The sequence below is a fragment of the Strix aluco genome, chromosome 4 (genome assembly GCF_031877795.1).
Source record: "Strix aluco isolate bStrAlu1 chromosome 4, bStrAlu1.hap1, whole genome shotgun sequence".
In the NCBI taxonomy this organism is placed as follows: Eukaryota; Metazoa; Chordata; class Aves; order Strigiformes; family Strigidae; genus Strix; species Strix aluco.
The window spans coordinates 101714370-101728888 of NC_133934.1; the positions used below are offsets into that span (position 1 = coordinate 101714370).

The 14519-nt window shown below is 35.6% G+C and overlaps 1 protein-coding gene across 3 annotated transcripts in view; it reads left to right on the forward strand.

Annotated features, from left to right (window-relative positions):
* NUBPL (NUBP iron-sulfur cluster assembly factor, mitochondrial) overlaps positions 1 to 14519 on the forward strand; it is an 87792-nt gene that overhangs the window by 13102 nt on the left and 60171 nt on the right. For all 3 annotated transcript variants that reach the window (XM_074824588.1, XM_074824589.1, XM_074824590.1), the window contains one exon: positions 4319 to 4409. In XM_074824588.1, the coding sequence (XP_074680689.1) occupies positions 4319 to 4409 (91 nt within the window). The remainder of the gene's footprint in view (positions 1 to 4318; positions 4410 to 14519) is intronic.

A 14519-nucleotide genomic window follows, 5' to 3' on the forward strand; every position in this document is an offset into this window, starting at 1 on the left:
ATGTACCTTATGCTGAATATTTGTCAGAAATCTTCAGTGAGGTCTAATTGGGCAAATTAATATCTAGTTGAGAAGATTAACGGTAGAGAAGTAAAAAGGGTGATGTAGTCAGTGATATTAAAGCAGAAGAAGAAGAGGAGTTGTAGTTCTTTACCACAGTCCTTTATGGTGTAATTTTTTTTTTTTTGTGGTCTTGAGTTTACCAAGCTTGTAGTGGTCTTGAGTTAATGACAGCTAGTACCAGTACTGCAGAAAGAGCAAATCCCAGCAGTAGTTAGCCTATGCTAGAGAGCATTTAGCTAGAGAGGGGGGAAGACCTTAAAAGCACTGATAAAAAGGTAAATGTGAACATCTGTGAGTGTTTAAGTACACTTTTTGCTGAATAGACCAAGAGAGTACTTTTGTGTTTTCATGTGCCAACAATACATTTCTAATTTTGTGTTCTCTCTGCCTGATGGAATATTAGTAAGGATCTTAGTCTGTGTGAAGAGGTTGATAATTCTGCATGTGTTAGTTGAGTATATTTTTTTCAAAGTAGCTTTCAGTGACGTGGAAGTACATGATTAAATCCCATGGGAATGGTTACATTGTCAGTTTTATCTTCAGAGTTTAAGCTGTTCAGAACTTGCAGTAAAACAACAAATAAATACGGGTCTCTAGAAAGATTTTCCAAGTGTAGTAAACTTGAAGATTGATTCAGACTTTCTTCTGCAGCTGGGCAGGTGGAAGGAAAAGGACAAATGTTAACTTGAGAACAGCTGTTTTGAACTTGGTTATTGCTGTGCCAACTGAAGAGATGGAATGCTATTTGTTTAATAGTGCAGGATAGAAATATTTTCATGAGGAGAAAACGCAGCTGTAAGAAGGTGGTGGAGTTGTATTACCTGAATCCTTTTCCTGCAGAGTGCTGAGGGTGGCTGTAGCAGTGGTGTGTGCTGTGCTCTGGAAAACACTTAGAAGAAGGAGAACTCTGACATGCTTGGATGTGCTTTGAGTGTGAGATATATATGCATATGAAAATAATGTCAGAGGACATTAGAGGAATCCTAGAGCTGCTTTTTTTTCTTTCTTTTTAAGTTGCCTTCTTGGTCCTGCTTGTGTTCCCCTGTAATCTGTTCCTTCTGCCCAGATGTTCTTTTTTGCCTGTGTCTGATGTTATGCATGTTTTTTAGGATTTGTTTTAATACAGCAGTACTTTGAAAGATGTGCTGATTTATGAGGTGTGGGTTATATGGGTGAAAACACAATTTATTAAAATTTAATTTAATTTTTTTATTATTGTAACTCATGCATCTGGGTTAAATTTCACCCAGCATGAGAAATATCTGGTGTTGGTAATTCTGATTTAACAGTTTCATGTGGTAGCATCCAGGTGTGTGCAAATTATTTTGTCTCTTGGGGATTTAAAACATTGGAAATGCTGGAAGAGATCATCTGGACTTTGCTGTGCCTGTCTTAAAAGATCCCTTGGTAGCTGCCATAATGCTTTTCCAAGATAATTAAACCTTGAGTAAAATGTTATTATTAGTATTCTAGGGATGCTTATATACTGCAAATGCAGGAATAGTTGGGAGAAACAAAACTCAAAACCTTAGCTTACTGGGCCAATGCTTTCTGTATAAGCTGTTACTCTTAGGCAGTATGAACTCTTTTTACCTAACATGTTGAATCGCCTGGTGAAGGAGAAGAAACCTACCTTGAGCTATCTTTAGTGAGGTTTTGCCAAAAGATGTTTCTCCTGTTACCCTGTAAAAAGCACCATGCTTGCAGGAATGTTTGTGCGTTCACTAAGATGAGTTGTAGAAACTGGAGAATCTGTTAATTATTTTTCTGTTTGAAGACAACTGTTTTATTGAACCATATCCATGAATGGTGTATCTCGGAAACAGGCATCTTCTTACTTTTGAGGAAGTGTGTAATTTGAGAATCTGTCAGGTTTATTGTATTAGCTTGAAACAAAGATCAGCTTTATGATTTGGATTACCAAAATTTGCAAAGTCCTCCTAGGTAATTGAGGGATATTTTTCTTCAGTGTGCATGTGTATGTTCTTCATTTCAGGGAACACTTGTAGATACATTTTCCTGCTGACTCCTAAGAATAACTGTCCTGTGGTGGTGGAGATCTGATTATGCCCAGGAGGTCATGAAGTTGATCTGATTAATTTAGATCATCCTAAATCTTCAGTCCCTTTAGGCTGAAAACAAAACTGTAGTGAGTATTAAGATCATTGTAGTCAGTCAGTCAGTGGATAGTCATGATCCTTGCTGGGGGAATACCCTCCAAAAGTTGAGGGAAAGGATGTCAGTCAGGTTTAAAACACTGTGTAGGTTCTTCTGCAAATATTTACTTTCATTTGAGAAGGAATTAGGTGGCACAGCCCTTAGATGATGTTTTGATGTGTTCGATTAGCTGCTGACACAGATAAAGGGACTGAGTCATGAATCTTTCTAAGCTGTTAAAATATGCATTCGTACAGGAACAAAGAAGCTCTAATGCTGTTGTTGATGTCTTTGAAATCTAACATAAAAATGGGACTTTTCAATCTTGTTGTAATTGCAGCTTTCATACAGTAGGCAAGAAGAGAATGATTTGTCAGAGTAACTCCTGAACTTTTTTGTAATAGCTTTCACAAGATGTTGTAAAGAAATGTTAAAAAGTAATCCATGTAATTACATATGCTTTGTTCTGTTTAATAAAAAAGTATATTGAATGATTGAATCCAAATTTGGTTGATTTTTGTAGTAAAAATTATTTTTCAAAGTACATAGTAGATTATGTATGGTAATATATTTTTTACTTCTCAGTTGTAAAATTTAAGATGCATTTGGCTTATATGAGGTAAATTTAGCACTTCAAATTGTTCATCCGTTAAGTGTGTCTTCAGGGTTCAATATCAACAGCTTAAAAAAAGAGAAGAAAAAAAAGCAAGCAACTCACACAGAAAAACAAACTCCCAAACTCAAATTATGACATATGTTGTAGTAAAAAGGGTCAGTCTTAATTCTCAGGTGTCCAGGCTTCTATGAGTTAGTTTCTTAATTGAAATTCAGGTTTATTTAGAAGTACTCTCCTGAATACCTAGGTTTTTAATCCAGGTGCATTTCTGTTTTAAAAAAATCCAACAAACAAACTGATTGTGATGCCACAGAATATACTTCATCTTTAGAAATTCTGTTCAAGGGTAGAGATGCTGCATTAAAAGCCTTGTTATAATCTTCTAATCAGAAACTTGATAGTTATCACTGAGCCTTTGTCTTTCTCTCCATCTTTCCCATCAAAACTGTGATAACAAAATGACTTAATATATGATACCAAATTATGAAAGTATCATCCAAAAAATGAAGCACGCATTTTGAAACACTAACAGTGACAGTCTGATTCGGCACTGTTGGAAAAGCTCCCATTGCTGCTTTAACCTTTCAAACAAGCCCTTAAATATACTTGCTTGCAATTTTGCAAAATGTTGAATACAGTTAGCTTTTTATATTAGAGAAACTTGACGTTCAGCACTTTAAAGGGCTTGCTCTTTACTACTTAATTTGCAAAACTTGGTAGTGTGTCTTGCCATCTGTAGGAAAAATAGTTTAATTTCCACAAAATATGTATGTATATCTATAAAAAAGCATATAGAAATGAATCTTCTAAGTCTAGACTACATAGTTGAAATAATTTTTATTTAAAGTTTATTGCCTAATGTACCATATGTAGTTGAACAAACCTTTTTTTAACATTTTTGTGTAAATGCACTTGATTAAAATGTTATGCCTGCTTAATTGGCTTCAGAGACTTGCATTTCAGTTTAAGATGTCTGCAAAAGTTTACTCTGGCCACTTAAGTGGAAGATAACAGTATGTTTTTTGTTTTTCACATTCCTTGTAGTCAGTAGTATAATTCAAATTGCATTAATTCAAATACATTTACAAACATTGCTTGGTTTTTTTAACAATAAAATTTGATACCTTTTTTAATAAGTTAAAATATTGTTTCTGCATAAATGTACACAAAACAGAGAACATTGCTTATAATGGTTTTTTAGTATAAAGTCTGTGGTCTACATTGTAACTAAGAAAATGTGCAAGTGAGGATTCTGTGTATGGATAATCTAGGTTTTGTGAAGACATCTTGCTTAACTTGTAGAGATAGTGTTATATTTCATGCTTCAATTGCCATTTAGAGAGAAAGGAAACAGTGATAATGTCTAAAATCAAGACTGTATTTTTATTTCTATCAGTAGTTTTGAAATTTTGCTCAACTAATAATTTGTAAAGGAATACAGACATTTTGACAAATACTTTTTATTTTTTGTTCCTTACACAGACAAAAGAAGTTGGTTTACTTGATGCAGACATATATGGACCTTCAATTCCAAAGATGATGAACTTAAAAGGAAACCCAGAGTTAACACCAAGTAAGTGGAAGTGACTTTTCTTGCTGTTGTCTTTGTAAAGGGATGATCATGGACCACTCATTGGTGCTTCCTTAGTGTGGCACAGAAGGGATGCACAGAAGGTGAAGACTTAGTGTGTATTTTTTTTTTTTCACAAGCTTGTACAACTAGGAGCATATTCAGGGTTGTGGGTTTTTTTATGTTGGTCCACAGGCTTTGAGAGTTTCATGGGTTATTACTAGAGACACTGGAAAGGGTAGCTAGGAAAGGAAAGTTACTGTCAGTAGTTTTAAACTTGATATACAGGATCCCACTATAGAAGACCTCCAAATTAAAAAACAAAAACCACTTGTATAGGGGAAAAAAACCCGACTAATCTAGGAAATAAGAGAAGGATCATTACAGTAGCTTGTACAAAATGTCATTGTAATGATTCTGTTTGATCTGTGTTTTTTCAGCCAAACATTCCAGGCCATTTGATTCATTTTTGCTTGAAGTTGTGTGTTTAGGGATGCAGAGGTTGACTTCACTACCAGAAGGTAAAGACAGTAGACAAAACTCCTAAGTTTTCTTCTCCTAGGAAGGATTCTGGCCTGGGGAAAAGTAAATTCAGGTAGGAGAGTCTGGAGAGAAATAAGAAACACCTGAAGTAGAAAGGTTGCATCAAGTCTGTTTACATTTCAAAAATTTAACTTCCAACCAAGGGTGAATTGAGGAATGGCTTTATCCTGATACCCTCTTCATGTGATGCTTGAGTATAGGGAGTGTACTTTTTGGGGATGGTAGGGACACAGGCAATAGGATTTGTTTAGTGCTTTGTTTTGCTCGTCCTGTCATAAAGTACATATAATGGTAAAAATTAAAAACACGTAACCACAGACAAAACAGTCCCACACTGTAACACCTGACCTTCACATTAAAAAGTACTAGGATCCTACTGAAGAAATTATAAATTGTCAGTACTTGTTGACAGGGAGGGATCAAGGATGTGTACCAGCTGAGATAAGATATAAAAGGGTTTCAGTGGAATAATTAAATACTCATTAATGTTTGTGGGCACTAATTGCTAGGTAAAAGGGAAGTTAAATATTCCTTCTCATTCCTTCTCATGCCATAATCTTTGTTTATTTATCATAGTATCATAGAAGAGTTTGTTTGGAATGGACCTTTAAAGTTCATCTATTCCACCCACCCTGCAATGAGCAGGGACGTCTCCGCCTAGATCAGGTTGCTCAGAGCCCGGTCCAACCTGGCCTTGAATGTTTCCAGGGATGGGGCATCTATCACCTCTCTGGGCAACCTGCTCCAGTGTTTCACCACCCTCACTGTAAAAAAATTTCTTCCTTCCATCTAGTCTGAATCTACCCTCTTTTAGTTTAGAACCATTATCCCTTGTCCTGTTGCAACAGGCCCTACTGAGAAGTCTGTCCCCACCTTTCTTACAAGCTCCCTTTAAGTACTGGAGGGCCACTACAAGGTTTCCCTGGAGCCTTCTCTTCTCCAGGCTGAAGAATGCCAACTCTCTCAGCCTTTCCTCGTAGGAGGGGTGTTCCATCCCTTTACATCTACTCTGCTGTTGCAGAATGTCCATTTGTAGTTGATCTTAATTAGTGCATGTGTATTGGTGTTGTGGTGGTGGTTGTTGTATACATTCTCGCTTGGAATGAAGCATGCAGAATGAAACAGTGCCAATAACTGTAAAGGGTGGTTATTGAGCTTGCAACGTTAGCCTCTGAAAAATTAATTTGTCAAACTTAGGATTTCTAATATAAATAAAATTCTCTCTCCTTATGCTTATATCCTCTACTCTGGATAAAGAAAAAGTAATATATTTCCATATACAGATGCACTGCATGCACTTATGCAGGCAGCTGTCAAATTGAGTACTTTCTACATCTAAGTATCTGGCTTACAAATACAGACTTTATTTAGATTAATTTCTAAGATAGGAGGAGAGTACTTGGTTTATTTGTTGAGTTTCTGTTTTATTTTTTGAAGTCAGAGGCTAATTCTGTTGTGTCATAAATAAATAACTGAACCCTCTCATATATCATCAGTAGAGATTGACTTCGAGGTAGAAATTGAAGTATTCTTACTTTCTCCTGTACTTTGGACCCCGTTGAGTGTATGTGTCTTACAGGGTGTGTCTTCCTGTAACAGATTTTTTTTTGTATGAATTTTGCATTTGAAGTATATGATACAATATGAACACAAAAGGGACTATGTTGTGGTGTTCTTTGTATCTCCTCTTTTCCTTTTTATGTGACACGTTCCAGAGGAGATCAGGTAAAAATTTGATTCTCCATTTTTTTTCTTCTCACTGTCTGAAAAATTGATTGGATAACTCTGAACTTCTTATATATTTTGCTGTGTATTTTATCAATCCATACCAAATTTAAATCCATGTCATGAGCCACAAATAAGAAGCATGTTGCCCAGACTATTTCATATGGTCATAGAAATCAACCTGCTAGGAATGCAAGAACTTAAGAGTATATTCAGTCAGATATTAGGGCAGCTCAATTTTGTTTGCATATAAATTTCAGTGACTGCAGATATTTTGGGTATACATCTGGGAATTCACTATAAGCCTTTGTCTTAACATGTTTCAAGTGTTGTTAAAAATATGGAATTCGATGTAATAGAAAGAAATGGGAGGATTTCCCTGAATTGCAATTGCTGCTGTTGACTTACAGGCACTGACATTTTGATCACTAAAATGTATTCTTTCTACTTCTGTGTGGAATGTACAAGCAAATATTAGCAGAATTTAAGAACATACCTTATTTTTTAACTGACAGAAAATGAATTTGCATATTTCAAAAGCTTGGCATATTACACAAGTCTACTGAGAAACTCATGTAGTAATTCCGTATGAATGATAACAGGATAGAATTTGTATTTCAGGAATTCTGTTCACTTTTGTGTGCGCTTTTAACTCTTGAGTTGATGAAGCTGTAGAGTAACAACAGTGTAAGTGTTGACAAAGTAGCTGACATTAAGATGATTTATTGTGAAAATAGAAATTTGGAGGGCGTAGGAAGCTTTGTGAACTTCAAGGATTCCTTTAAGTGACAGATAGGATAGACTTGCAAGGAAGTGATCCATCATAGGTGTATATATAGGTGTATATGTACATGTATAGATAGAAAAATATGTATGAACCTTGTATCTTGGTATAATGAGGTTTAGTGTTATTTTCCAATTTCTTACAACGTTTTCAAGAATAAACCATAAACTCTGAACAAATACTACTTTGTACGATAATTGAGCAAACCCAGGCAGTTCTGTGTTTAAAGATGTACGTTAACAATGTATGCATAACAATACATAATTCAAACCCATTTTTTTTAGTAGCATAGCAATCAAAAATTATGTTTAAAGTCTATTGCTGTCTTCATTGTGAGGCCTGGATTTGAAAATGAATCTGTAGATTAATCCTGGGAGATTCTGAGCACTCTTGCACTCTTTGATTTCCATTTCTTTTCTCAGATGTAGCAGTTGAAAAAGGTATTAGGGATGCCTGATACCATTCAGAATAAATCTATGCAGCAATTATTACTTCTGAATAGAAATTATTGTAGTTATGCCATAATTCAAGTTTTCAAAATGAATTAGGAGTTCTTAGTGAGGAGAGTCTGTATAAATGGAAGATACTCCACTAATTTAATTTCGAACTGTAGTACACTGGAAAGTTCACTAACATTTAGTAGGGTGTCATTCAAAGTACTTTAACTGAATGGTCAGGGAAATATTAGTTAATAAGTTCAAAACTGAATTTAATTAGCTAATGGAGGATTATCTAACTATGGAATAAATATTAGCATCAGCTACAATATATACACAGGGCAACGCTTATAACACAAGTAACGAAAGCAATACTTATGTTCTTTCCCCAAATAATTTCCTTAAAAGCCATTTTCTGGCTTAGTGATCTGCATAATTCAATTTTTTTTCCCTTTTTTAAAAATCCACCATTTAAAGTAGTTGGCAGAGAGTAAAAGCTACTATATTACCAAAAAGGTATTGCCATTTTGCCAGATAAATACAACATTTCTTCACTTAATTTGAATGATTATGGAGGTTTTGGTGGGCTTTTTTTCTTTATGATAGTTGAGTGCTCTGTTAATATTTCAAAGCTTTGTTGCCATTTTCTGATCTCCTCAGTGTCTTTTTTAGTTCTTAAATAGTATATTCAAAAGATAGGTAGTGGGCATTTATTTTCAAAATTTGGAATAAAAATAATTTCTGAGAGAAAGCTAGCAGTAGTTGTGTCTGGCCCCATTGAGTCTAATAATATTGCAGGAGCTATAGAAATGAAATTACTGATAAAATTCTGAAGTCAGAAATGGACACTTGCATTTTTTCACTGGGACACATTTACATGTCTGCTACTCTTTAGACTGTGATAGCAGAATCTCATAAATGAAAATGATAATTTAAAATGGCATCTGTTGTGACTGTTTAAAGATGTGTGCTGGAAGTAGCTGTATCAAGAGATTGTTGTGCATCCATTTGAGGGTTATAAATAGAAAATTTGGAGTGGACTAGTTAAATAGAGAAAATGTTATGTAAGTAGGGTAGTTATTGAAGTAACCATGAAAAAATTTCTTGATCTTACATAGGGGTTTAATTTTAAAGATATAGCTCGTATTCTCAGAGTTCATGCTTTACTAGTGGAACTGCATCATGATTAGTTTAAATAAAATCTAAATTTGATTCTTTGAAAAAAGTCATATTTGCTATTGCCATTACCTCTTGATTTGTGAAGAAGTGATTTTTAGATTGTGTATAGTCTAATGATATGCTTTAGTGATTCTATTTTGACAGAAGTCTGAACTGAAACCCTGGTTTTACTTTTGGTGATGTCTTATCCCAGTTTGAATGGATGGCTGTAGTCCCATGTGTCTTACATGTGACAAAATAATAATTCAGAATGTTGTAATTAGCTGTGGTTTATATTTTGGAGGCTCTTTTGGATGTTCTGAGGTAGCTGAAAATGAGAAGAATACTCGAATGTTAAATATTTTAGTCTGGACCTTGACTATTGCCCTCAAGCCTGTAACAATTAACCTCAGATTGGATTAATTCAGCTATTGTTGAATTCACTTGTGGAAAAACATTGATGACCTTTACTTGGGAGGGAAAGGAGGTGGAGGATACCCAACTCTGCAAGGAATTATTTATAGGCACGCACTTGTTAGCTGCTGTTTAAAAAACATAAAACCTCTAGACAGTTAATTTATTAAAATTTTATTCTTCATTATACATAAATTCATACTTACATTTACAAAAAAAATAAGGCAAAAAAGTGTAAGATGAGAAATGTAGGGTAGTATTTAAAGCCTCTTACTGAGAGCCGTCTTTTTCGGATAAATGGCAAATCAAATTTTACTAAATGCTATTGCAATATAAATTACTGGAACAGTGTAACCTGAAAAAATTCAAGTACTGGAAAGCAGAAGTGTATTACTCTTCATGTTAATCTTGCAGTGCAGTAATTACAAATGTTTCGATATGGATTATGGCTAGCGAATATTTATTACATTATGAAGTTTACTCTTAGAGATACAGATGGTTTGTCTGGTTCAACTTTTATACAAATTGGAAATGAATTGCAAAATGGTTTTATTATAGTAACATGATAGATACACATTTCATTATACATACATAAACAAAAGAAATTACTTTTTTGTACACTGAACACATTTACCTTTTTGCTTATTTCAGAGAAATAAATGTTTCCATCCCTCTCTTCTGCTAGAAGTAAAATTAAAGAACTGTAACTAATTCTGAATTCTCTCAATATTTTTACCTTGCAATTTCACTTTCATGTTTTCTTTTTTTTTTTTGTGGTTTCTCAGTGTATTTTCCCTTTTTCCTTCCGCTCCTCTACAATACAATGGAGTGGCTTTTCAGAATAAAGAAATGAAGTGGAATAAATCAAAAGTAGAAAAATGTATTTTCTTCTCCTATAGTAACTAGAGGCTAAAAGTGACAGAGTTTAAAAGCTAGTATCTCTTTTCTTCACTTTAGTTGATGGTCATAATCTTGTAAAGTACATAGAACTTCACGTTACAAGTGAAGAAATTAGAATAAAATCACAGAAGGATGTATGAGGGGAATAATGTGAAATGCAAAAGGGAATATTTAATATACACAGAAACACATTTTTTTTTTTTAAAGTGGAGAATCAACATGTTTACAGTAGTTTTCATCTACCAGTGTCCAGGTGCTTTTTATTTTTCTTTTAAATGGCACATAATCCTTTGAACAGTTTTTTTCTTCTGTGTCTTTTCACCTGCATCTTTTTTTTTGTTTTTTGAATCTTGATTACAATATTGAACCTAAAAAGGCTGAATCGACTGAAATGTGTTGAGTTCCATAGTTTTGCTTTGAAATCAATGAAAGTCCCTAGTTAACTGGAATGTTTTTTTGCAGTTAGATCTTGAATTAAAGGTAACATGTAGGGAATGTCTGCCCCTCGGCTTCCTGCTTCTCCTCATTCTGCTTTGCTCTTTGTCACATGGTTATGTGTCTTTCTTGGGCGGTCCCCCCCTCACGGAAGCAAGTAAGTGCTACAGATAACATGAGCCTTGTCAGAGGTTTTGTGTGTCAGGACAGAAGCCTTGAACTGAAGATTATCTTAGTCTTATTCCTCCTGAGTATAATTAACTAAAAGAACCCACCCAAATTAGTCTAATAGAGCTTTTGATCCACTATAAATAAACTTTTTTTGGCTCCATGGGGATCTGAGGGCTTTTCAAAATGTGGGTTATTTTAGCGATTGTAAGGAAGACATTTGTGATGAAAGGTAATGGCAAGATACTTAAAATGAGACCTGTGTTACTATTCTAAACCTAATAACTCAGCAGTGCTTTAAAATGTAACAAAAATATGACTAAATCACTGTGCTGTTTACTTGTGCCAGCCTTGTCTTTGAAGTACAGTCTTCCAGCAAGCAATTAGTTCTTTTGCTTTTAGGTAGAACTGATTAAGTCATATCTGCAAAACAGTTCCACTAATGAAAAAGCTTTTACAGAGCTTTGTTTCCTCTGCAGTCTATCAGGAGGATAAAAAGTGGAAAACCTACTCGGGTAATGGGCTAGGTAGACTGACTAAATATGAGAAGCAAATCTTTTGGAAAAAGTTGTGTTTCTTAATGAATTTGTTTCTTAAAGTTGAACTGTGAGCATTGAATAATGCTCTTCGAGTCTCACTGCTAGTTTGCTTTGGTTTAAGTATTTGTGATGTGTTCGTGGTTAGATAACACTGTTAGTGTGGGGTGTAATGGGAAATCACAGCCTTCCTTGTGTGGAGCTCTTCAAGCTTAAAATACAAATTGCGATATTTCTGGGGCAATCCTGCAAATAAACTTACAACAGTGTGAAATCAAGCTTGAAGCCTCAATTAGTCTGTCACTTGCCATAGAATATTCTGGGCTTCTGGCATAAGCAATTAAAACAAAGATTTAAAGTTTGTGACTCTGACTAACCTTCTTTTGGTGACAGCATCCTTTCCCCTCTGACACAGGTTAGCGTTTCTGTGTTTTATTGTAGAATGACCTGGGGCCCTGTTGCTGTTTGTCCCCCTCTCCTCCGCTGCATTTCTTTTTCCTTTACCACACTTGCCTTTGCTTTAAACGCACTGGAGTATGGTGTCTGGCATCTAGTTGCCCCTTCAGAAGGTATGGCTCTCCCCTATGCCCTCTGTCAAATCTGCTAGCCCTCTACCAATCTCTGCTCCCCAAGGCATCCAGAGTGGCAGGAGACACCTATATTTACACAAGTAAAGCCCAACCTCTCTGTTACTCTTCCTGTCCTATGTCTCCTTCCTTCTGTCCTTCCCCCCTCCTGTTGCTGGAAACCCCATATAGCCTTCGTGTCCTTGACTGGAACCTGGATCCTCCAATTACAGAATGTTGATCTTGGGAGGTGATTTTTCAAAATAAATAGCAAATGAGTTCCTTATACTTCTACATAGTGACAGCCATATGAGAGTTACTGTTTACTGTGATTAACAGAAGCTGCTGTGTAAGTTGGAGTCCTAACTTAGGTTGTGATAGAGTATTCTGTAGTCACTGCAGCATGAAATTGTACATAATTAAAAACCAGATGATGCAAAAATTTTTCAGATTTTACAAGTGACCATGCTGAAAATCTGTTCTGGCTTGTCTGTATGTATGGCACATTAATTGAGTTTGTCTCATATAATTTTGTTTAATGTACTGGAATCCACAAACTATTCTGCAGTGTCTCTCTCTGACTAGCATGGTGGCTGTGTGTTTTGTTGTGCCATTTATCATCTGTGTTTCAGGTAGTGAGATGTCACTGAGATGTGAGGAGGTGGAAAATAGCAATTTGTCATGAAAACCTCAGCTAATGATGAGCTGTGCAAACAGCAGCAGAACCTTTTAGCTTTTGTATAAACTATGAAAAAGTAACAACTTGCTCAGATTTTGATAAAAGTATGCAGAGGAGTTGCAGAACAGGTTTTATTTAAATTACATACTATGAAAGATGAAGGAGTACTTAAACTTATGAGCTATTCAGAAATACACTTTTAAAGGTGCTGCTTTGATACTAAAATGTTATTTGGAGACTTAGGTATTATAGAGAATATGTAGTGTAACTTTCTATAGCTTTTTCTGTTGTACACTGTGTCTCAGTTTGCTTTTTAAAATTTTAATTCTTTTCGATATACTTGGGAGTTTCAAGGGAAAATATGTAACCAGCAATGCACCTAAACTGTTTAGATCTCCTAGATGTGCATTACATGCTTTCCAACATTGGAGATGCTGTAACTGGAGCCATGGATCTGGTAGATCAGACCTTGGGAGAACATAGCATAGGTCTTCAAATCCACAGGATTCTTGAATAACTTACAGCAAGTTTCACAGTCCAGGTCTTGATTCCCTTATCTGTAACATGAGATAATAATTCCCCACATCAGAAGCATGTTGTTAGGTAAAAATGTTCATTTTGGGTGCATGGGTGTTTCGGAAACAGGGCTTGTATAAAAATTAACAATCGGGAAACAGATGCATTCAGAGTATAGTTGGGAGCTTGCAGTGGTGTCTGTGCTGGCAAACACGTCTGCATTGGTAGTGTCTTTGGAAACATTTGGAAATCCACGTGCAAAGTTCAGTAGGATGTTTTTGACTGGAAAGTTGTGCAATTGTTCTACTTTTGGGTAGATTTAGTTATTGATATCCCATCTTAGAACAACTTAAACGCACCGCTTTCTTGCTTGATGACCAAAATACAGTTAGGACAGACAGGTGACTTTCACTGTTAAGATTTATTGAAGACAAACATTAGGTAAAATAATTAGTTATCATTTTAGGAAGTCTCTGATCTTCCATTATAGTGGCAAGTTCCAAAAATAGCCGAGTACAATAGGAAATCTTTAACAGGGAGGAAAATCTGAGCTTCGTGTTCTCATCTTGTATTTGTTTTTTTTTTTTTTGCCTTTGAAATGGTAAAAAAACCCCAGCCTACCCCTTATTTCAGACAGTTGAAAACTCTGAGCAACTCCTCTGCATTAGTGCTCGCTCAGTCAGTGAGCTCAAAATAGATTTGCTAGGGTGTTGCATGATGCACTATACTCATTTAATAATTATAAGCTACCTTTGCTTTTCTGAAGCAGCATGATGCCTTGTAAGGAGGTGTAGTATAACATCACAATCTTCTGGAATAATGATCTTTACTTACCTGATGAGATAAGACTGAATGTAAGCCTTTGCTTGCTCTCATGTATCAGTCACTTTCTGTGTTCTCACAGTCCCTCTTCTAAAAACTAAGCCAAGAGTTGAAATGTCTTCTTGTGACTTAACCCCAGCTGGTAACTGAGCACCATGCAGCCATTTGCTCGTTCTCTCCCAGCAGGATGGGGAGAGAATTGGAAAGGTAAAAGCAAGAAAACTCGTGGGTTGAGATAAAGACAGTTTAATAGGGAAAGCAAAAACAGCGCACACAAGCAAAGCAAGGAATTTATTCACCCCTTCCCATTGGCAAGCAGGTGTTCAGCCATCTTCAGGAAAACAGGGCTTTGTCGTGCATAATCGTTACTTGGGAAGACAAATACCATCACCCCAAACATCCTTCTCTTCCTTTTTCTCCCAGGTCTTAT